We start from the raw sequence: 24,169 nt of genomic DNA, 5'->3' as shown, positions 1-24,169 counted from the left end.
ATAAAGTAAATATGTGGTATATTAAACACTAATATTCCATGCATAATCACTTAGTCACTATATTCCAATTGCATATAAAAGTAAAATCGATTTGTTCATACAACACTTTTCGGAACTTTCAAGCTAAATATCTTGAAAACGTGACGCTTTAGAGCGTAGGTTCATTAAAGCTTTTTTGTGCAGAAAAGTGCCCCCTATCGATTTGCACAGGTTTCATCGTGCGCCGCAGTTTTAAAAAATCCGCTAGGTGGCGCCACCAGGCTATGCCAGCCTCCATAGTGAAATGTTCAATGCCCTTTAACTGCCTGTCAAATGTATGAGAAGGAAGGTAAACAGACAGAAATAGTTTTTGTTGTTAGATTATTTAATAATTTAACGAAATTCTATCAATTTAAATCCCAATAATAGAAAATAATTGTAGAGCAAGACATTTTATAAGCGATAATGGGTTACGGACAAGCTACCGAAATGATAAAATGACACTTTAAAAAATTTTTTCAGCGTGTTACAGTTGCTGAAACTGAATGATTTTTTTTGCCAAGGTAGAGGACTACTTACTTTACCCAGAAAAAATATTCAAAATCATTTAGCAGAACTTTGCACTACCGTTCTCAGCCAAGACAACTTTTTTTTTCGCTTTTGCAATTCACCCAAATACAACTTCGTTTAAAATTATTTTGTTTATTTGGATTGATAGTTTTTACGAATTCTTATTCAATGAAGATTTTTACTTCTCTGTAAGTAATCAAGTTTCGTACCTACTCACTGCCATTAATTAAATAAGCCTAATAAATTCACGTCAAAAAAATGTACAGTGAGCAAAAAACAGCAATACAATTGGGTAGTTTCCTAGGTCAAAGATGACACTCAACTAAAACTATGAAACTCAACTGGAAAGGTGCCAAAAAACGTTTTCTTTTTTCTATTTAACGTTTTTATGAATTTTAATAAAGAAAAATGTAATAATAACTGTCACATTTTCTCACGTTTTTTTATGACGTTGCTACGAGGTTGTATGACGTTTAGTAAAAAGTAACTGATTTGACTTGTTGGATACTACCCTATTATCCTTTATTCAACAATACACACTATAATTTCGAAGCATGATAGATTAATGAGGGATGAAATAACTTTCACCGGAGGTACCAATATTGCATATTTAAGGTAATTATAAAATCGCAGTGTTTTCTAAACACCATTACAAAGAATAACAATTCAAGATACTTACTACGTTTACTATAAGTAATCTAATGGATTTTATTTGTCTACTACTCGGATCGTCTGATAGAACTAAAAACAGTCACACGCGTTTAAGTTCTCTATTTTGTTTGTACTACTGTAAATACCCACACAGTAGACACACTAAACGCGAAACGCGCGACCCTGCGGCAGGGTAGTGTTAGTGTAGACACTCTAGATCAAGGAGGACAAATGCGTCTAGGAAAAAAAACTTTTGTTAATTTACCCTATGCTCTACTTCGGACCTCCGCGCACCTTTGGCTTCACTAATAGATACGTTTTAAAAGGTTTTAATATTCTCTTTGATTAATCTTTGATTCTCTTCACTACCTACGCTCACAGAGTAGGTGATTTGTGTACTACGTTGCTATGGTCTGTTAAGTGAAAAGACGTGTAATTTTTTTAGAAATTTCTACAATTTTGAAAAGATTTTGTTTACTTGTTTCTAAGAATTTTATTTATATAAAACAGTTTACAAAATATTTACAAATGGAAGGGCAGGAGAAGAGACTCTACGGTGGGCTAACTGTGTACCGTGAGCAAGGTGCCTATCTGCGAAGACTTGAGCAGTTTGAGAAGGCTAAAGTGGCATACGACGAGGCGTACAAAACTTATCCCGAAGACATCCGCCTACTGATCGGCCGCAGCAGGGTGTGTGCCGATGCCGTCCAACCGCAGCAAGCATATGCGGACGCCGAGCTAGCGCTCAAGCTGGAGCCTCGCAACATGAATGCGCGATACATGCAGGCCAACGCCATGTACACCATGTGCGACTTCGAGCGATCCGTTGCCATGGCCTACCGCGGGTCCTGGCTACGTCGACAACCACCTTATTTTATGGAAAGTATTAATCAAGGCTTGGAAACTATACAGGACTGTGTAGGAAAAAATTCTGGGCACGTGATGCATGATTTTCTCCCACTAATCAAACGAAACGAACAAAGTCATGTGGACGATCACGAGCCAGAAAAAGTTTTACGTATGTCTCGCATACCGCATCCAGTACGACGTGCAAAACTCACACAGATGGAAACACGTAAACATCTGACATTATCAAGGGTGCTCGCAATGAAGTATCTGGGGCCCATGGCCTCCGATAAGTTTTTTCTTCAATCATTAATCGAAGATAGTCGGTTAAAGTCTGCAAATTCTAAGGGAAGTGAGGAATTATTATCCTTAGCAAAAGAAGCTTTGCGGTCGCTGACTGAAAGGCAAGACATGCTACGCTCTCAACGGCCGTACTATACCATTAAACTAGCAGAAAAATCAGAATCTAAACATGAAACTAAATATAAACAACAGCTACTAATTCGTGAGCGTCAAATAAATACTCACACAGCAGAACGTTTGATAGGACAAATTGATAAAAGCTTGAGAGACAGACATCTTAAAGACATGGTAGCTAAAGCTGAGCGAATGCAATTATTTCTTGATAGCAAGACTCCGCGAACTTTGCCGGGTATCGACACTTTTATTGATCGTTTGTATCGAGCTTTGGGAGAAGGTTTCTTTGCACAACATAGGCTTTCGTATAAATTAAGTGAGCAAGGGAATCGCCGTCGCGTTAATTTCCTTATGGGCCTCCCTACAGAGCGCCCTACGTCTTATGATTCTATAATTGCGAGCTATCCTTATAAGTTCATGGATTCAGAGGTAGTTCTAGAAAGGGTAAAAGCTGCCCTTGATATATGTGAAAATTCGACCATGAAATGCTATTTAATGTACGAAATGGCCAGGTTACTTACAAGTCAAAAGAACTATGCGCTTGGTAAATTCTACGCTAAACGTTGTCAGCGTGAAGCTCAAAATATAGGAAGTGTAATATGGTGGCTGAACGCCTGTTTTGTGTTGATCGGTGGAGATATGCAGCAGGGAAACTCGAACGAGGTGCGCGTTATGGCGGAAGAAGCTTTTGAATGGTCAAAGAAATTACCAGAGGCCCAACAAGTGCAAGCATTCCTAGCCAAATGTGCAGAAATGGCGTCCGAGACTGTACCTGTGGATGAGACCAAAGCTATAATACAACGCGAGAAAAAAATCTTGAAAGTATTGCAAACCGACTTACGCGTAGATGCACAAGTCTTATTTAAGCGGATATCTACTGTCCCTCATGGAAGAAGATTTTCAGTTCTGCCACGTAATCCTGACCAAGAAGTGAAAACGTCCGAGCGGCGGACCAGGCGCCAGCGGGGACTCTCCATCATTCCAGGGATGGAGAAAGGATTACCACGCCCACCTAAGTCTCACGTATTGGGATTTCAGACATTCGATATATAGTATGTATTTTTGTAAGATTTATTGTATTTATATATTTTTGTAAAATATAATAATGATTTATAACAATTTAAGCTTTTTATTTGCCAGTAACCACTTCACGGATGATCAACTCACCATGTAGAGACGCACTGCGTCAGCAATAAAAAATAATACTAACTTAACTTGACAGTCCCTGTATCACATATGATACAAATTGATCTTTCACCATACGTCCTTGCATCACAAGTGATGCAAGGAGGCTTACAGACTGTATGCCGTTTATTGGCGAGGACGTCTGAGTTAGGGAAATAAATATTATTAGGACGTCTAGGGTAGATGTTAAGGAAAGTAAAACACCAATGTTCCAACAGATTTTTTTTACGCAATAAATTGGCATCACTTAACGGTCGGGAACTCATTTTTGCTAACTATTTTGTGCAACAATAAATCTACGATGCTTATAAATCATTAACTGATGTTTATCATTACTTTTCTGTAACTACACGTAAGAAAACTAAAATAATTATTTAAACGAATACCCACATTTTATGCATCGACGTCCCTGCATCGTATGAGATACACTAAAATTAAGAACGAGACGTCCCTGCATCACATGTAATACATGCTGAAAATAACTGAAATATTACAGTGTCGGAGATTTCTAGTATAAATTTATTAAATGTGAAATACTTCCAACTACCTTTAATAAAAACACCGCGGGACGTCACGTGGAGGTTGTTGGATTTGGCCTGGACAGTCAACGTGTTAAATTAAAAAATCCTGCACATTTTATGATGCGCAGTCGGGAGCCTAAAGCGAAATCGATGCTATTTACACTAAGTAAGTATTTAAAGGGACTCACAAAGCGACGAAAAAGCATTCGAATCGAGTGTGATTTCATTCAAATCTTCTATGATATGCTGAAACCATTTAATGTATTTGTGTATAATTCGCTTCTTCTTCTTCTATGGTGTTATAACCTCATCAACCCTGGTGTCAGTGTTATTATTTCTTTCTGCTTATTTTTTTTGACGTAGATTATTGTAGATTTTCCGCATTAACTACTTGGCCGGACAAATGGAGAGCGCTGAAGGCTCTCACCCGGTACAACGTTTAAGACAACAGGCCCCAGGGCGTCGTTTGAGAGGAAAAATATTTTAAAGTATTAATCGACTCTAGTGGGTCGATAGCGATTGCGCTGATTGGCTGCCTCTATGGCTAGAGTAATCGGGTCGTCGGGATCGTATATTAAGTCCTTAGGACGCCGATACTTTTAGTACCGTCCCTAAGCGGGATGAGCCACCAAAGGCCCCTGACATGGCTCATGTAACGACTACTTACATAAGTACATCAGTAAGTAGTAACCGGGACCAACGGCGTAACGTGCGTGTATAATCCGCTGTAAACTATATAAGCACTTACTTCTAAAGGAACTAATTACAATGTTACACTTACACTGGCAACTTACAATTTCTAATGCCTTTAATTTTGACAGGTCAGTGTCAAAATATCACAATTCTTCTGTTTAAAACTTCATTAATATTTATGAATGAATTTAAAGTTCCTAACAAACGTAATTGTGTTTACCTAAGCTTTATAAGTGATTTATTTGTAAGTAATTGTATTATACATTACAATAATAATGGAAGAAAAGCAACTGTATGGTGGACTAACAGTGTACCGCGAGCGAGGTGTCTATCTTCGAAGACTCGAACAATTTGTAAAAGCAAAGGCAGCATGCGACGAAGCGTACAAGAATAACCCCGATAACGTACGTCTACTCATCACTCGCAGCCAGGTGTGTGCTGATGCAGTCCAGCCGCAACAAGCGTATGATGACGCCGAGCTGGCTCTCAAACTGGAGCCGAGCAACATGAAGGCTCGTAAAGTGCAGGCCAACGCTATGTACACCATGTCTGACTTTGAGCGTTCAATAGTAATGAATTATCGCGGAGCAAGAGATCGTCAGCAACCTCCATACTTCACCGAAGGCATAAGTCAAGGTCTGGAAACTTTACAGGACTGCATTGGAGAACATGCTGGAAATGTTATGTTAGATTTTTACCCTTTGATTAAACAGCAAGCTGAACATAAGGATAATCACTCAATTGCAAAAACACACGTATCCCGGATACCTAAACTCGAAGTTAAAAAGAAGTTCACTCAGATGGAAGCACGGAAACATTCTACCTTAGCAAGAGTATTGGCCATGAAATACTTGGGGCCTATGGCTTACGATAAGTTTTTTCTGCAACAACTTGATGAAGATCCCAGAATATCGTCCGCCAACTCGAAAGGTAGCCGAAAACTTGAAGCTCATATCAAGGAGGCCCTTACATCGCTATCTGAACGACAAGAAATGTTACGCACTCAGCGTCCTTACTACACAATAAAACGAGCAGAGAAGTCAGAGTCTAAATATTTAACAAAATACAGGAAAGAAATTTTAGAACAAGAGCGCAAAGTGGATGCCTATAATGCAGAACGTTTGTTAAGAAAAGTTGATGTCTGCTTGCGACAAAATAATATAATGGATCTTATATCAAAAGCTGAAAGAATGCAAATTTTCCTTGATACCAAGACTCCACGTACTCTACCTGATAAAGATTTATACATTGATCGCCTATACCGCACTGTCGGAGAGGGCTACCTATCACTTTACCGACTCTCCTACAGGTTTAGTGACCGGCATAATTCTCGTCGCATAGCTTTTCTAATGGGCATGCAAGTACGACCTTCTTCTTATGATTCTGTAGTAGCCAAGTTTCCTTACAAGTTTTCTAACATCAAAACTGCTACTGAGCGCTTATTAGCACAATTAGATATGTGTGAAAACTCAAATATGAGATGTTGGCTTATGTTCGAACTATCTTGGTTAATGAATAAAGAAAAGAACTATCCGCTGGCTAAATTCTATGCAAAGCGATGTCAGGCCCAAGCCCAAGAAATAGGCAGTACGGTGTGGTGGTTGAACGCGTGTTTCATGCTAATGAGCGGTGACATGCAGCAAGGAAATACCCACGAAGTTTTAGCACAAATAGAAGAAGCTTACAATTTTGCAGACAATTTGCTGGCTCCGGATCAAGTGAAAGCTTTCCTTCTTAAGTGCGCTACAGTAGCGTCAAGTACTACCCTTGCCGATGATAACAAGGCCATTCGTGACCGCCAGAAGCAAATATTGAGAGTTATAGATGATCAGAAGATTCGCACGGAAACTGGGGTGCTGTTCAAGCGCATGTGGACAGTGCCGAGGGGGCGGCAGTTCAACGTTCTGCCTAAGGGGGAGCACATCCTAGCACCGCAGTCAGAGCGGCGCCGAGCCCGCCAGCGCGGCCTCTCCATTGTACCCGGCCCCGAGAAGCGTATTGCCCTGCCACCGATATCCAGTGTCCTTGGCTTTCAAATCTTCGATATTTAGTTGTTTACCTTCATGTGTATGTTTGTTTAAGAGAAAGATGTATTGTACGTATTATATATAGGTAATTGTTAATTAATTTTTAATATTTACATGGTATGTTTAACGTATGTTGTATGTAACGGATTTAGAGTAAGAGACTTTAGATTACTTTAGATGTAATTTTGTTTTTTATATCTTAATGTGACTTATGCTTTAGATTTCGCTTATTTTATACTTATTTCAATGATATAATAAATAAGTAGTTTTAAAGTTTTGAAATGCATTATGAACTTCATCACCATATCTGGATCATTCGCCAGCAGCGCGTCCTCGGTGCGAATCTAAGTATATTACAACTTTGAGCTTCGACTTTGCTGCATAGGACCACAGGCTATTTCTTTGGCCCAAATGCGTGGCGGAGAGCGGCGGCTCTGTCCTTTATAGATTTTTAAGCCTGATTTCGAATTGCTATTAAATGCATGAAGTATCGTAGAACCATGAAAAAACGGAGGTGTCAGGCAATAAAACAATAGTTATTTTTTATTTTTTTATATTAAAGGAGCTCCTAAAATATTACAATAATAATAGCAATTAAAAATAATAACTAATTATAAACGTTATTTAAAGCGAAATGAATAATATAACAATACACTTAGAAAATTAAATTAATCAGAACTCATTAAGTAAATTACTAAAATCTTATTGTCGCAATAATAACATTTAAGTATTAATAGATGAAATACATTTATTACTATCATACGGTGTATTTTAGTTCGAACACCACATAACACATTAAAAATTAACTAGGTAACTCAAATGTCAAATAGCTGAAAACCAAGAACTTGGGATTTGGGCGGCTTTGGCAACCCTTTCTCCTCGCCAGGCACGATAGACATGCCGCGCTGCCGGCGCTTGCGCCGCTCGCACGTCATCGTCGACTGCACCGGCTTACGCGGCAATACTGAAAAGCGTCTCCCTTCAGGCAACCGCGATATACGCTTGAACAAGACTCCCGTCTCCACACGAGTGTCCTCATCCATAACCTTCAAGATTTGTTTCTCACGTTGTTTGTTTGCCTTCTGTTCATCAACAGATATTGTTTCAGAAGCCACTTCTAAACATTTTAGAAGAAATGCTCGAACTTGGTCCGAGTCTTGCATTTGCTTTGACCACTCAAACGCTTCTTCTACTTGAACGCGAACCTCGTTAGCATTTCCCTGTTGCATGTCACCGCTCATCAACGCAAAACAGCCATTCAACCACCAGGTCACACTGCTTATTTCTTGGGCTTCACGTTGACAGCGTTTCGCGTAAAATCTAGAGAGCGCATAATTTTTCTGAATGTTAAGTATTCGAGACATTTCGTACATTAACCAACATCTCATATAAGAGTTCTCGCACATCTCAAGTCTAGCCGATACTCTCTCAGCAGCTACTTTCACATCAACATTACGGGGGGCTGCTGCTATTACAGAATCATAAGATTTTGGTCTCCCCGTTGGCAGTCCCATTAAGAAAGCTATGCGGCGGTGGAGTCCACGCTCGCTAAGTTTAAACGAGATCCTATATTGCGACAAATAACCCTCTCCAACTAATTTATACAAACGGTCTATGAACATATCTCTGTCAGGCAACGTCCGCGGGGTCTTCATATCAAGAAATATTTGCATTCGTTCAGCGTTTGCCATCATATCCATAATGCGGCGTCTCCACAAACATAATTCTATTTGTTTAATTAAACGTTCTGCTGTTCGCGTATTTATCCTGCATTCGTTAATTAACAGTTGTGCTCTAAATTTATTTTGATATTTTGACTCAGATTTTTCAGCCGCTTTAATAGCATAATACGGGCGTTGGGTGCGCAACATGTCTTGACGTTCAGATAGCGTCTCTAGAGCATCTTTTATTAATTTTTTTAGATCTTTACTTCCCTTGGAATTTGCCGACTTTATGCATGGATCTTCAGTAAGTGCTTGAAGGAAAAATTTGTCGTACGCCATAGGACCAAGATATTTGTTAGCAAGTACCCGAGACAATGTAATATGTTTACGCGCCTGCATTTGTGTAAGTCTTTTTTTATAATCGAGGTGAGGAATACGTGAAACATGTAATACTCTTTCAGGTTCGTCATCGCCCACACGTTTTGCTTCTTGTTTTCGTATTATTGGCAAGAAATCTAGCAACACGTGACCAACGTTTTTGCCAACACAGTCCTGTATGGTTTCTAGCCCTTGGTTAATGCCCTCCGTGAAGTACGGTGGTTGTTTCCGTATCCTCGATCCACGATAGTTCATCACCACCGATCGTTCGAAGTCAGACATGGTGTACATGGCATTAGCTTGCATGTTCCGGGCATTCATGTTGGTCGGTTCCAGCTTGAGAGCCAACTCAGCGTCTGCATACGCTTGTTGCGGCTTGACTGCATCAGAACATACCTGACTGCGGCCTATCAGCAGGCGGACGTTATCGGGGGCATTTTTAAACGCCTCATCGTATGACGCCTTTGATTTCTCAATTTGTTCAAGTCTTCGAAGGTAAGCACCTCTCTCACGGTACACCGTAAGAGCTCCGTAGAGTTGTTTCTCCTCCATATTGTAGCACTATGTAAACTTATTATACAAACAATATTCTTATTATTTTACAAATAAGTACAAGCTAAAATAACTTTGATATTTGTCTATATTATTATATTTATCACTATCGAATAAAGATCTGACGTTCGTTTACTAAAAACAATTGACTCCTGTAATGGATTTAAAGTACTTTTATGGTTCTCTACGAGACGTCCGACCGCTTTTGCGCAAGTTTTTGCATCTGCCCGTTTGTCTGTCGGGTCTCAAAGTTCAACCTTTAAAAGGCTGTATCTTTTGAACCATATTTGATGCCTAGGTGAAATTGCATGGAATATGTATTACTGTTGTGGATATTATATCGAGTAATAAAAAAATCAGAAAGTTAATAAATTAAGGGGGCGCATAGATGTAACTTTTTTTCAACGTCTTTGTGATCTCGATCTGTAAAAAAAAACGACAACTCATACAATAATACATTTATATATTGGAACGAAGATAGAGTTTAATCTAAACTAGAAAGATAAATAATAAAAATCTCAGAAAATTTAACATTTAGGGGGACGGGGTCACATGACATATTGTTTTCAATTATTGTATTTTATTTTGTTCAAAAAAAAACAAACATTAACAGCCTATACCTATACGTCCCACTGGTGGGCACAGGTCTCCCCTCAATCAACCGGAGGGGGTATGGAGCATACTCCACCACGCAGCTCCACTGCGCGTTGGTGGTTATTTTGTAGTAAAACGATAATAATACCTTAGCGTCAAACTTAGTGCCATAGAAGTGTATATGTTAAAGAATAAAATAATAATAATTTGATGCAAAGATAGGACGAATGCGAAATTGGTAATTTTTGGTGGTATACAATATATACAATAGTATACAATACTCGGCGGGTCATAGGTGGAGCGCTCAGGGCGCTCAACTCAACGATCAGCATAACCCTTCCCCCTACAGAGTCGTACGTAAGATTAAAATATTTACAATAACGCTCCGCGTCTAATCGCCGCCGCCGCCGCGTGCTCTGCCGAGAAAAAACGCTAGTGTGAAAGAAGCCTAATGTAGCCGCGGTGGTCCGTGTTACTCTATGGTAGCCTAAGGCCACGAGGGTGGATTAGGTCGGGATTAGGCGTATTCTCTTTGGATTAAGCTGTGCAGTGCACTTGATAAGTCAGTAAGATTGTTATATAATAATATTATCTAAAGAAAATATAAAGGATTTTTTTATAATATTAAGATTAGAGTTAAGCAAATGCTGAATGTAAACCATATGGCAGTACTTCATACAAATGAATAAATATTAAGGAATAATAATCTTCTTCTATCGTGTGGGTTGTGAGGTGGATTACCAACCTCATCAACCCTGGTGTCGGGGTTACTATTGAGCCGCCAAAGGCCCCTGACATGGCTCATGTAACGACTACTTACTTACATCAGTAAGTAGTAACAGGGACCAACGGCTTAACGTGCCTTCCGAAGCACGGATCATCTTACTTTCGGACAATCTGGTGATCAGCCAGTAAAGTCCTTACCAAACTAGGGACCACAAACTATTTTTATAATATGTCCCCACCGGGAATCGAATCCGGGACTTCCGGATCGTGAGCCCAGCGCTCAACCACTGGACTACGGAGGTAGTTGGGAATAATAATAGTAAGTAGTTTTGGAAAGTTTTCCGGGAGTTTTGAGAATTTATTAATGTACTTATTGCCTTAAATATTAAATGAATAAGACAGAAACTTATTTAAACTTATTTTTATTACAGAAAGTTAAAATAAAAAATACAATACTACTACAAATCAAATATCTGAAATCCAAGAGTATCTGACTTCGGTGCCGGGGGTAGGCCTTTCTCCTTTCCCGGAATGACGGTGAGACCCATTTGACGGCGCTTCGTTCGTTCCGAGGTCATGGGTGCGTGCTCCCGCTTCAGCGGCAGTACATTGAACCGTCGTCTGGGCGGTAACGTTGCTATCCGCTTGAACAACACTTGAGTGTTGACACGTGCCGTCTCATCCATTACTTTCAGAATTTGCTTCTCACGTTGTTCTATCGCTTTAGTTTCGTCTACAGTGATCGTTTCAGCAGCCATTTCCGAACACTTCAGAAGGAAAGCCTTCAGTTGATCTGGATCTTGCATATGCACTGACCAATTGAAAGCCTCTTCCACTTGTATGCGTACTTCATTTGTATTTCCTTGCTGCATGTCTCCGCCGATCAAAACGAAGCACCCATTCATCCACCAAGTCACGCTGCCCAGCTCTTGAGCTTCACGTTGACATCGCTTAGCGTAAAATTTTGCGAGCGCATAGTTTTTCATCGTCGTTAGTAACCGAGCCATTTCGTACATTAACCAACATTTCATATAAGAATTTTCGCACATTTCGAGTCTTGTACTTACCTTTTCAAGAGCTACTTTTATATCGACTTGAGTAGGAGCTTGTGCTATTACAGAATCATAAGATTTGGGTCGACCCACTGGTAGTCCCATTAAGAAAGCTATGCGTCGTCGGAGCCCGCGTTCGCTAAGTCTATATGAGAGTCTGTGTTGCACCAAATAACCTTCTCCTACCGCTCTATATAAACGATCTATAAATAACTCTTTATCAGGTAAAGTACGTGGAGTCTTCGCATCAAGAAATATTTGCATTCGTTCAGCTTTCGCTATTAATTCCATTGTTTGACGTCGCCACATTGCTGCTTCCACTTGTTTCACCAACCGTTCAGCTGTCCGTGTGTTTGTTAAGCGCTCATTATGTAGTAATTGTTCCTTAAATTTATTTTGATGCTCAGATATTGATTTTTCTGCAAACTTTACGGTATAGTAAGGGCGTTGAGTGCGCAACATTTCTTGCCTTTCAGTAAGCGTTTGTAGGGTATCATCGACTAGACTTTTTAATACTTTACTTCCTTTAGAATTCGCGGACTTTATCCGAGGATCGTCAGTAAGTTCTTGTAAGAAAAATTTATCATAAGCCATAGGTCCGAGGTATTTCATAGCAAGCACTCGTGACAAAGTCAAATGTTTACGCACCTGCATTTGCGTAAGTTTTCTATGTTGTTTTGGATGTGGAATACGTGAAACACGTAACACTTTTTGAGGTTCATCTTCATCCGCATGCATCTCTGCATGCTTTTGTATTATTGGCAAGAAATCTAGCATCACGTGACCAGCATTTTTGCCAACACAGTCCTGTATGGTCTCTAACCCTTGGATAATGCCCTCCATGAAGTAGGGTGGTTTCCGTCGTACTCTGGACCCGCGATAGTTTATGACCACCGACCGTTCGAAGTCCGACATAGTGTACATGGCGTTAGCTTGCATGTTTTTTGCGTTCATGTTATTTGGTTCCAGCTTGAGAGCCAGCTCAGCATCTGCATACGCTTGTTGCGGCTTGACCGCATCGGCACACACCTGACTGCGGCCTATCAACAGGCGGACGTTATCGGGGGCGTTCTTAAACGCCTCATCGTATGACGCCTTTGATTTCTCAAATTGTTCGAGCCTTCGAAGGTAAGCACCTCTCTCACGATACACCGTAAGGGCACCGTAGAGTTGTTTCTCTTCCATTTCAGAAAACTTTAAAAATACTTTATCTAAATAAAATTCTTTCGAATGAATACTAAGCAATAGCGCTTAAAATTATAAGAGTATCTTCTAAAATTCACAACAATTACAACATAGATGTAGAATATCTGACGTTGACGTCTATAACCAAGGATTTTTTTTTGTTAAATTTGCCCCGAGATGGAACAGGCAAAGGGACATAGCCAATAACCAAGGATTGCAAGTTACAACGTAGTGAATACATAAAGCTTTTTTTTTTTTTTTGTTTTGGTATCCCCGAAGGGTAAGGCAAAGGGAACTATGCCCATACAGCCATGTCTGACGTATTTTTTTCTTGATGATTAATGAAATGATGAAAGGTGATGATGATGAAACCTAAGCCTCCACCCTCGGAGTAGACTCCTACTCCGAACCCCAAACGAATTAACTCAAAAGTCCGCATAAACTTTTGAGTTATGAAGCGGCTTCCTGACACGAAGCGAAAATAAGGAGATACACTTTGTTTATTGAATACTCCAATATAATAACACTCGCGAATGTCTTCCGACTAACTTAATGCGATCATTAACCACAAAACACCACTTCGTATTAATTATTTAGATTACTCAATGAAGAAAGCAACTGTCCCGTTCCCGTTTCCCGCCAAAAAGCCGAATACATAAAGCATCACGGACCTCCGCGGAGTGAATATTATCTTTGTAGTGAATTATGTTCTCTTTGTTGCAAGTAACATAAACATCACTGAGTTCTATTTTTGTGATTTTGAGTCTTCTTCTTCTCTCGTGTGGGTAGTGATCAATAACCGCCTTCATCAACCGGTCAGGGTTACTATTGAACCGTCAAAGGAGCTGCTCATGCAACGACTACGGACTAACTTTAAGTAAATAGTAACCGGAACCGATTGATCAACGTGCTCTCCGAAGCGTGGATCATCATACTTTCGGTCAATCGGCTGACCGGCTTGGAATGTCCAAACCGAACTAGAAATCACAACATGATTTTTGTGATATGACCCCACGGGATTCGAACCCGGGGCCTTCGGAACGTCAGCAGTTACTGCCGTTATTATAAAGAACATAATAATTTAATTCAATTTTTTTATCACCTTGAACTTGAACATCGAACACCTTGTTTTCAAAAAAAAGACATTGTTCTGGTACGTATCATATTTATTTTAATAACATAAATTACAGTCATACAAAATCTTATAAAAATAGGATGTAACAAACAAAATTGTAATTTTCATCTAGAAGAAGTAGGGACTAGGTAACCTTGGAGCTAAGATGGGCGCGGGGGCGGGGGCGAAGACGGGGGCGCGGGGGACGACGGGAACAGGTGCCGGGGCCACTATCGGGGCCGGAATACGCGCCACTAAGGGCTCGCGTCGCACCACCGCGTTAAACCCGTTCAAGGGATCCGCAGCGTAGTCCACAATCCTCCTAGTGCCGTCAGGATCCACTACACTATAGGAGCCGGTGACTACGTCTCCGTTCCGATGTTCCTGGTGGCCCTTGTAGTCGCCGGTTAGCGCATCCTGTACGTCGTACCCGTACGAGTACTGCGGGTACGGGTCTAGACGCGCCACGGGCACTGGTGCCACCACACTGGCGGTCACTGCGCCCATCAGGCAGATGAATACTACAATCTGAAAATACAAGAGATGGTATCAAGTCGCTGCCGTATGTTTATGAAATATATTTATCACTGAAGTTGGAGCTTAATCTAGATAATAGAGGTATATATGATCCACATAGGATATTTTTTGCCATACGCAATAATAATAGTCCTACACGAACCGGGGATTGTCATTGCACTCCCATAGTGTACAGACATGAGCAATATAATGTACCCACTTTAGGACTCTGTCGCACTAACATATTGGACATTTAGTGAGACTTACAGTTCAATTTGTCAAAAAAGTTAATGTGACATGGTACCAAAATGTATACATATTAATGCTCGTGACCGTATACAGGAATAATCGCCGGTTGCTGTCACAACTCATTTAGATTAAATTGTCTTAAGGGGCCTCTACGTGTTGGCTTCGGCTCGTCGCTCGCCGTCCAAAAGTCCGGGACATGGAAACGACATACATTATAATAATCATTGAAGTACTTACTTAGTTTGATTATTTTGGAATTATAAACAAAGACCTAAGAAGATTTTTTTACTTGAAATTATAAAGTCAAATTGGATACAAAGTTACATCATTAGCCCTTTCTTAATCGATTAGATATCTAACAAACATCATGAATATCAATGCGATCCTACTTAGGTAATCGCATTTACGTAACCACACATATAAGGAATTGTCCTTATAAATCAAATCGATGTCTCATCACACGTTATTGATAAACTAAACAAGCGTTACTTTCTAATCGTTAACACGCGTGTGGGCAATATTAATTATCTTTCAATAATTGATAAATAGGAAATCGCTCTGCTTTTACGAGTATATCGACTTTCGCGCTGTTTACTGTTAAGAACTCTAATTAGTAATACTTTAGGTATTATTTAGGATAGTAGTAAGTACACGATAACATACGAAATACGACCTCCGTGATCCAGTGGTTGAGCGTTGGGCTCACGATCCGGAGGTCCCGGGTTCGAATCCCGGAAAGGACATATCACAAAAATCACTTTGTGATCCCTAGTTCGGTTAGGACATTACAGGGTGATCACCTGATTGTCCAAAAAGTAAGATGATCCGTGCTTCGGAAGGCACGTTAAGCCGTTGGTCCTGGTTACTACTTACTGATGTAAGTAAGTAGTCGTTACATGAGCCATGTCAGGAGCCTTTGGCGGCTCAATAATAACCCTGACACCATGGTTGACGATGTTGGTAATTCATCTCACAACCCACTATAGAAGAAGACATACGAAATTTGGTATGATATTCGCCCTGGGGTATCTGCGAAATGGTGATCCATTTCGTGACTACCAACAAACTTTACAACACTATTAGTTAAACTAAATGATAGAACAAAGATCACAATCCTTTTAAGTAAGTACCTAAAAGAAACACAAACGAATACTTTGAATAAGTTAATAAGTAAGTTGAATAACTTATTTATTCAGTTTATGTGTAACATTTCGCTTTCACATATTTCGCTATGGGCTTACCTTGGTGTCCATGGTTGTGTGTGTGGGGTAGAAGCAAGTCCAAGAGTCGAACTGTGGATGTCCCGAAGTGTATGCCCGTTTTATATCGATCACTGCGTAACATGGAACGTGAGGACAATACCGACGCCTCATTGAAGAAAGTTTCGTTACGCGAACACTTTTGCGCACAGTGCACACCTCGCGGTTTACAAACAAATTTTAATGTATGTCCTGATATTGGCAGTGATGGCGATTTATTGGTACTTACCTATTTCTTCTGAAGAATGGTTTGTTATGAAAAATAAGCCATGGTGCTATTTGTTTATGTAGCGGGTAGGTATATTTATTTCCTCTATTCTAAAGGTATCTAATGTCTAACATTATATCTAGTATTCTAGTCTAAATTAATTTTGATGTAAATTATATACAGGGTGCTAGTGACATCGTAACGAAAACTTTGAGGGATGATTGAGACCATGATTCTGATATGATATGAAGTGGAATTTTCCGTCGCAAAAGTATGAAACAGAAAATAACAAAAAGAAAAACAAAAATTTTCATGAATTTTCTGACGGAAAATTCTACTTGATATTAACTCAGAATCGTGGTCTGAATCATCCCCCACAGTATTTATTACGGTGTCACTAACACCCATACCTACTTGTATGGATACAGTATGTACTTGTGCGGGGTGTAAGTGACATCGTAACGAATACTGAGGGGGATGATTCAGCTGATTATTCTGAGTTAATATCAAGTAGAATTTTCCTTCGCAAAAGTATAGAATTGAAAATAAAAAAAATAAAAAAAAAACATGAATTTTGCGACGAAAAATTCCACTTGATATTAACTCAGAATCATGGTATGAATCATCCCCCTGAGTATTCGTTACGATGTTACTAACACCCTGTATGATATGTGTACGAAATTACCTACATCTAATTGCCCCTAAGGTCCGCTTACCTAATCTGAAGATTTGATATAATACGAGTATTGGTGAATCTTACTGTAAACTACAATTTTTGTTTTTTACCTATCAATCCAACCTTCCTTATAAATAAAGTTGATCGTTTCATGCGGAAAGCCACGGGAGCTCCGTGGTTCCTTCGCAATGAAAATCTGCACATTGACCTAGGTCTGCCAACCATTGCCCAATGGCTCAAATTAATTAGCTTCCAAACGTTTTTTCGATTCTGCTCCGCACCACCCAAATCCCCTGGTAGTTGCGGCTTCCGAGTACATTCCGCTTAGGGACGGTACTGAAAAGTATCGGCGTCCGAAGGACGTAATATACGATCCCGACGACCCGATTACTCTAGCCATAGAGGCAGCCAATCAGCTCGCGACACCAAACACTTCAGGTCCCCGATACCGCCCCCGCCGGCGTGGTCGACGATTTCCCTCATTCAGCGCTTATCGCTATCGGCCCACTAGGGTCGACTAATTCTTTCAAATATTTTTCCTCTCAGACGACGCCCTGAGCCGAGGTTCGCGCCCAACTGGGCACCCTCAGGCCTGTTGTCTTAAACGTTGTACCGGGTGAGAGCCTTCAGCGCTCCCTATTTGTCCGGCCAAGTAGTTAATGCCATCTGCGGCAAATCTACAATAAGTCACGTCAAAAAAAAATCGTAAATAAAGTCAAATCATTTCAACCTACCATATTTAATTTTTATATTTTTTTTTTAAAGTTTAATATCCGTCACCGAAACGGATTCGTTCGGATAGGTTCGGATCCTATATATCCGTAACTTCATCTACATAACATTCCTGTTTTTTTTTTGTATAAGTACCTATATTATGTTATCACATAGTATCTGACACAAATCAAAATTGAAAATTGCCAAATTATAATGACGTGCTAATCCCTTTCTGCAGTTCTACTTGCGTTAGTTTTGTACGTCGACGAAAGGTGTACTTACCCTATTTGCCATTGAGTTAAATACCGTACGAGGATAAACTTCTTTCAACTTTCTTTGAAGTTACGGGCACCCTTATCTAAAAATAAAACCTACCTACGTTACACTTACACCCCCCTATTTTATTTTAAGAATTTATTTTTTATATGTTTATAGTTACAGGATATTGGTACAAATATTTGTTGATTGTGATAATTTGACGTCGTGAAACCCTGAAAAGGGTTTGTCCCGACACACATTGGGTCGAAAGTGCTATTGCAGGGACTTACGATTCAACTTTCGTTTATCACATATTTGATTATGCCAATAGATAGAGCTAATCAAACACAATAAATGTTATGTTAGGTCATTTTTTCCTAAAGTTTATACTTTGGTCAGAAAAAAACATTTTCTGTTTTTTTGTATGAAACGTATCAAAGACAGTTAAATTTCTGCCAAGTCCATACCGATCCAGCCGCGAGACCTTATTTTCTGTAATCTTTGTCTAGTTGACTACTCAAATGCAAAATCAGCATCTGCCTAAAGTTGCAATTCTTTGAAAGAAATGGGTCAGAAAAAGACAAAAAATTCAACATTTCAAAATTCAGTTTTATGTTTTATTAATTTATTATAAGCTTAGTTCTATGTTAAATACTATACAGAAATACATTACAACACAAGTGACAAAGTTAAAATGAACAAAAAAATATTTTGAAGGTACCTACCCAGAATATATAATTAATGAATAACCTTTACTTATGTTTTTTCGTTATAAAATTTCTCAAAATTAATTAACCTCTATATATCACTATTGCTCGCCATAAATTGTGACAAACATTCTTACAACTCTTATTAATTGGTTACCTACATAAGTTTTAACAAAATAATAATATAATCTTAAGAGATACTTAAACAAAAATATACTACTTAACTTGTAAAAGACAAAAGATATTAAATACAAAAAAGTTAGCCATTATTTTAAAATACTATTCACTTCACTATCACTAGAACTATCTTCTAAATTACTTGTGTCTATAAATACTATATCAGATTCAAGCGGATAAAGCTCTCTGGCTTCGGAAGAAAGAATCATTCCCTTTTGCTTTGTCATTCGAGGTCGAAGACTCGTTATCACTGGATCAGAAGACAATAGAAGATTATGCAAAATGTCTTCATTTGTCGCTGTCCTACTTATTTTTCTGGAATGGTTCTCTCTGTATTTCCGAAAGTCTTTGTTACGAGCTTCTGCTGCTTCTTCAGATAGTTTTCCTATGGACATAGCACCAAAATGTTTAATTATATCTGCTCCATGGATCAATAGCTCGATGGCATGTAATACCATGGATAAAATTCCACATACATCTTTGCAGTGTTTTTACAGTACTGATAAAAATTTTGAATTATATCCATTTTTGGTGCTATGCCCATAGGAAAACTATCTGAAGAAGCAGCAGAAGCTCGTAACAAAGACTTTCGGAAATACAGAGAGAACCATTCCAGAAAAATAAGTAGGACAGCGACAAATGAAGACATTTTGCATAATCTTCTATTGTCTTCTGATCCAGTGATAACGAGTCTTCGACCTCGAATGACAAAGCAAAAGGGAATGATTCTTTCTTCCGAAGCCAGAGAGCTTTATCCGCTTGAATCTGATATAGTATTTATAGACACAAGTAATTTAGAAGATAGTTCTAGTGATAGTGAAGTGAATAGTATTTTAAAATAATGGCTAACTTTTTTGTATTTAATATCTTTTGTCTTTTACAAGTTAAGTAGTATATTTTTGTTTAAGTATCTCTTAAGATTATATTATTATTTTGTTAAAACTTATGTAGGTAACCAATTAATAAGAGTTGTAAGAATGTTTGTCACAATTTATGGCGAGCAATAGTGATATATAGAGGTTAATTAATTTTGAGAAATTTTATAACGAAAAAACATAAGTAAAGGTTATTCATTAATTATATATTCTGGGTAGGTACCTTCAAAATATTATTTTGTTCATTTTAACTTTGTCACTTGTGTTGTAATGTATTTCTGTATAGTATTTAACATAGAACTAAGCTTATAATAAATTAATAAAACATAAAACTGAATTTTGAAATGTTGAATTTTTTGTCTTTTTCTGACCCATTTCTTTCAAAGAATTGCAACTTTAGGCAGATGCTGATTTTGCATTTGAGTAGTCAACTAGACAAAGATTACAGAAAATAAGGTCTCGCGGCTGGATCGGTATGGACTTGGCAGAAATTTAACTGTCTTTGATACGTTTCATACAAAAAAAACAGAAAATGTTTTTTTCTGACCAAAGTATAAACTTTAGGAAAAAATGACCTAACATAACATTTATTGTGTTTGATTAGCTCTATCTATTGGCATAATCAAATATGTGATAAACGAAAGTTGAATCGTAAGTCCCTGCAATAGCACTTTCGACCCAATGTGCGACATCATACCATTGATGTCATTGATGTAAGTATAATATAACATCTCGACACGCGAAGGTCCGTGTGGTTCTAGCCTCTCGACAATAAATGTCTCGACTCCCGCCAACGGTAACGATGACATTATAAAGGTTTTTATTTATTAGACACATCAAGAATACAAACACACAGTAGTTAATATAACTTTCTTATAGGTTAGTGCCAGTGCTTGCACCAATTACAGACGTGCACAACTTGTGTCATTAACATGCATGTAAAAGTTGGAATAGGAAGTTAAAGAACAAAAAATGATTAACAAAAGGAATTAAAAGTTACAACAAAAAAGTAGATACAAGAATATTTTTTTTTAATATGAATCTGGTAAATTGACGGTCATGACTAGACGATTGCACAAAGTTGGCCGTGTTTATTTTTCTTTGAGTAAGTAAATGACAAGTATCGATAAGTAACCGTAATCAACAACAATCTTATCATCATATTCAAGAAAAACCAATCCATGGTATGAGTAATATAATGTACTTAATCTTGTACATTTCCTTGTTGTGCTCCGATTTTTATAAACAATCCCGTGAAAGTACTTAACTATTATGGAGCGGTAAGGGAAGGCTCCTGTAACCGTAGCTTACTGCCTGCATATATCGCACACAGCGCGATAAATCTCTCGCTCAGACTTACGGCTGCATTTTTTTTTCACGTGACTAATTGTAGATTTGGTGCAGATGGCATTAACTACTTGGCCGAACAAACGGGGAGCGCTGAAGGCCCTCACCCGGTACAACGTTTAAGACAACAGGCCTGAGGGTGCCCAGTTGGTTACGGCTGCATAGGAATCCTGATCCAAGTATGTAATTTAACTAGGTAAGTACCTATCTAAAGTTTTTGGTGGGTTAATACTGTGTTTAGGGACATGATAGTGACGAGATTGCGGTGCATACATTTTTTAACGATTGTTTTAATAAATTCGTAAGTGTTAAACAAATCTGCAATAACATCCCACGCGGTAATTCACATTCTAAAGGATTTAATATTAGCTGCCGATACCATCATGACGAATTCTATATATTTCGACATTCAGATAAGAATTTACTTTATAATATATATTTAGCTTCTGTGTCGGGCTAGACTGGGAACCTATTTACCTAACCATAGACCGAGTTAGCTTTTCGCGCTCGCATAACTGACTTCGTTTTCTGATTACCACATTTACCACTACCACCCCACTAAGGTCTACGTGCGTCAGCTGAGAATTATATGTTTTATTTTTAAGAATGTACTTAGATAATATTGTAAAGTAAGAGTAAAATGTTTCCTCGAAGGTATTTAAACATGTTTGTTTTTATCTTGAAAGCTAAGACAAGATTTGTCAACCATTTCATTTTATCATTTAAGTACTTACATTGATAAGTGCTCTGCAGCAATTTCGCATTGCCATCTTAATGTTTTGTGCTTCAACATCTCTCTCTAATAACATACGTTCCTATTTGGTAAGTCACTTTCGTTTACGTCGAAGTAATACATACAAATGTTCACGACTATATACCAATTTAGGTAGGCAGTATGTACTCTAAGTAATATTGGAAATTATTCGTGTGCAGAGACAAACTTACAAAGTCATCGCAGTGCAATTTTATTGTTTTTTTATTATATTCAATAGCCACGTGGAACAATTTACATAAAATCCAATATCACATCGCTCAGCTACACATTATTATCAACAATATTTTAGTATTTCAAGGAAAGCTTAATAAATACATCATAATACTTTCAACTTCTTTATTCGTCCGATAACATTTAATAATACTTAATTAATAAAAAAAGACAAGAAAAATCACAATTAGCCTATAAGATATACATATTAAGTCTTTTAAAAATGGTCGTTAAGTCATTAGTGTTTCTTCAAGGGTAGCGGTAACCAGCGGTGGCAACGGACTCGATTATTTTGGCGGGTGCCTCACGCACCACGGTGGGAGCTACCGCATATCGCGGCAACGGCGCGGCGTACGCCGTGTAGGCGGCGGATACGGGCGCGGCGTATGCAGCGGGGGCGGCGTATGCGGCGGGGGCGGCGTATGCGGCGGGGGCGGCGTATGCGGCAGGAGCGGCATATGCGGCGGGAGCGGTGTATGCAGCGGGAGCAGCGTAGGCCACGGGAGCCCTGTAAGCGGCTGCTACTGGAGCAGCGTAACGCGCTGCTACGAGGGGAGCTGCGGCGTAGCGAGCAGCAACCGGGGTCGCGGCGTACTGGGCGACCACGGGAGCGGGCGCTACTGGCGCTGACACCACCGGGGCAGACGCATACCTGGCGATCACGGGGGTAGGTGCAGCGGCCACTGGCGCGGTGGCGTATTGTGCTACCACAGGAGCGGCCGCGTATCTGGCTGCTACGGCAGGCGCGTACACAGCAGGGGCGGTGGTGTAGCGAGCAGCCACTACGGGGGCTGGAGCGGCAGCGACGGGGGCTGGAGCGGCGACGACAGGGGCTGCGGCCAGGCGAGCTGGCACCACAGCTGGGGCCGCAGCTACAAGAGGCTCCTTGCGTACCACTGCGTTAAAGCCATTGACCGGGTCGGCGGCGTAGTCGACGATGCGGCGAGTGCCATCGGGTTCCACTAGAGAGTACTGTCCCTGTACCACGTCACCGTCGCGTTGCTCCTGTTGAGTTTTATAGTCTCCAGTGAGGGAATCGGCCACGTCGTACCCGAAGCGGTATTGGGGGTAGGGGTCGTACTCGGCGACAGGGGCCACCGCGACGGGGGCCGCAGCCAGTGCCGCTGGGGCCACGCTGCAGCGAACCATCGCCACCAGGCATGACAACAGTACCAACTGCAAAATTTAAAAAATCACTGTTAATATTAATTAAATACGAAACTTGTTCTAACAGACACTGGCACTTTGTTGTACCATAAATAATCTAATTGATTTCGTAGATTTTTACATCGGGAAAATTACGCTAAAAGAACCACTTTTTTTTCACTTCACTGATGTACACTACACTCGGGGTCCGTACCTTAAAAGCCATTTTTGATTGTGTGTGGTGATGTGTTCGGGGGTGCTGAGAGCAGCGAACTGTATCCCCTAGTTGTCACTAACAGCATTTATAGTAGTCGAGTAGACGTTGCCTCATCCCGGCCGCATCTCCAAATTTAAATATATTCAAGTACGCACGTACGAGCGGCCGTCGAGGGTACGCGGACAATGACGGTGGACAAAGAGCTACTTGTGCAACCGCCCGTAAACCTGGCCGCACTCATTCTTTAACATTTTCTAATAAATATTTTATTTTCAGAACACCTGTCGCATTACACGAGCTGTTCGGTATTACTGGAGAACTTTTTCAAAATACATTCGCTTAACAATATTTTATGATAATATTATCTCTACTGCTAATAGTAGGTTTGTAAGTATTTAATACCTAGCATTCCTCAATCTGTGTGGTACTTACATCTGTTTTTTGGCAACTCTAATTTGAAATAGATACAGAGCTACTACTTATCGTCGCTGATGTCGCTAACGGACGTATCTGATTGGCGTATCTAATTTGCGTCATTTGCTATTGTCAATAGACACAGATTATTTTAGCAACATATTGCAGATAAGTACGCCATTTTGCAATATCAGCCACATTATATTCAACCCCAACTGCTTAAACTATACCTCAAATATTCATGTACTTAAGTGAGGCACTAGTTAG

General features: G+C 39.6%; 6 protein-coding genes across 6 annotated transcripts; 2 read left to right on the top strand and 4 right to left on the bottom strand.

Moving 5' to 3' along the window:
* Positions 1-1,728: 1,728 nt before the first annotated feature.
* On the top strand, positions 1,729-3,516 carry LOC126379745 (uncharacterized). Its single transcript, XM_050028561.1, has one exon. It carries the CDS (start codon positions 1,729-1,731, stop codon positions 3,514-3,516), a length of 1,788 nt encoding a protein of 595 aa, XP_049884518.1.
* A 1,621-nt stretch (positions 3,517-5,137) lies between these two features.
* On the top strand, positions 5,138-6,913 carry LOC126379979 (uncharacterized). The gene has a single exon (XM_050029024.1). The coding sequence runs from the start codon at positions 5,138-5,140 to the stop codon at positions 6,911-6,913; it is 1,776 nt and encodes a 591-aa protein (XP_049884981.1).
* Positions 6,914-7,704: 791 nt separating this feature from the next.
* Positions 7,705-9,483, bottom strand: LOC126379978 (outer dynein arm-docking complex subunit 4-like). The gene has a single exon (XM_050029023.1). It carries the CDS (start codon positions 9,481-9,483, stop codon positions 7,705-7,707), a length of 1,779 nt encoding a protein of 592 aa, XP_049884980.1.
* A 1,778-nt stretch (positions 9,484-11,261) lies between these two features.
* LOC126379977 (outer dynein arm-docking complex subunit 4-like) lies at positions 11,262-13,040 on the bottom strand. The gene has a single exon (XM_050029022.1). The coding sequence runs from the start codon at positions 13,038-13,040 to the stop codon at positions 11,262-11,264; it is 1,779 nt and encodes a 592-aa protein (XP_049884979.1).
* A 1,243-nt stretch (positions 13,041-14,283) lies between these two features.
* On the bottom strand, positions 14,284-16,198 carry LOC126379991 (larval cuticle protein A3A-like). The gene is made up of 2 exons (XM_050029037.1): positions 16,161-16,198; positions 14,284-14,682 (listed from the first exon to the last, which is right to left on the bottom strand). The coding sequence occupies exons 1-2, from the start codon at positions 16,170-16,172 to the stop codon at positions 14,284-14,286; spliced, it is 411 nt and encodes a 136-aa protein (XP_049884994.1). The 5' UTR covers positions 16,173-16,198.
* A 6,176-nt stretch (positions 16,199-22,374) lies between these two features.
* On the bottom strand, positions 22,375-23,520 carry LOC126379982 (cuticle protein 19.8-like). The gene is made up of 2 exons (XM_050029029.1): positions 23,486-23,520; positions 22,375-23,301 (listed from the first exon to the last, which is right to left on the bottom strand). The coding sequence occupies exons 1-2, from the start codon at positions 23,495-23,497 to the stop codon at positions 22,375-22,377; spliced, it is 939 nt and encodes a 312-aa protein (XP_049884986.1). The 5' UTR covers positions 23,498-23,520.
* Between the last annotated feature and the right edge of the window lie 649 nt (positions 23,521-24,169).

Source organism: Pectinophora gossypiella, chromosome Z (genome assembly GCF_024362695.1).
Source record: "Pectinophora gossypiella chromosome Z, ilPecGoss1.1, whole genome shotgun sequence".
Lineage (NCBI taxonomy): Eukaryota > Metazoa > Arthropoda > Insecta > Lepidoptera > Gelechiidae > Pectinophora > Pectinophora gossypiella.
This window is presented reverse-complemented; position numbering and strand designations above follow the sequence as displayed.

Excerpts from the sequence above, each read along its gene's own strand:
- LOC126379745 (XM_050028561.1), top strand. The coding sequence starts at position 1,729 with ATGGAAGGGCAGGAGAAGAGACTCTACGGTGGGCTAACTGTGTACCGT.
- LOC126379979 (XM_050029024.1), top strand. The coding sequence starts at position 5,138 with ATGGAAGAAAAGCAACTGTATGGTGGACTAACAGTGTACCGCGAGCGA.
- LOC126379978 (XM_050029023.1), bottom strand. The coding sequence starts at position 9,483 with ATGGAGGAGAAACAACTCTACGGAGCTCTTACGGTGTACCGTGAGAGA.
- LOC126379977 (XM_050029022.1), bottom strand. The coding sequence starts at position 13,040 with ATGGAAGAGAAACAACTCTACGGTGCCCTTACGGTGTATCGTGAGAGA.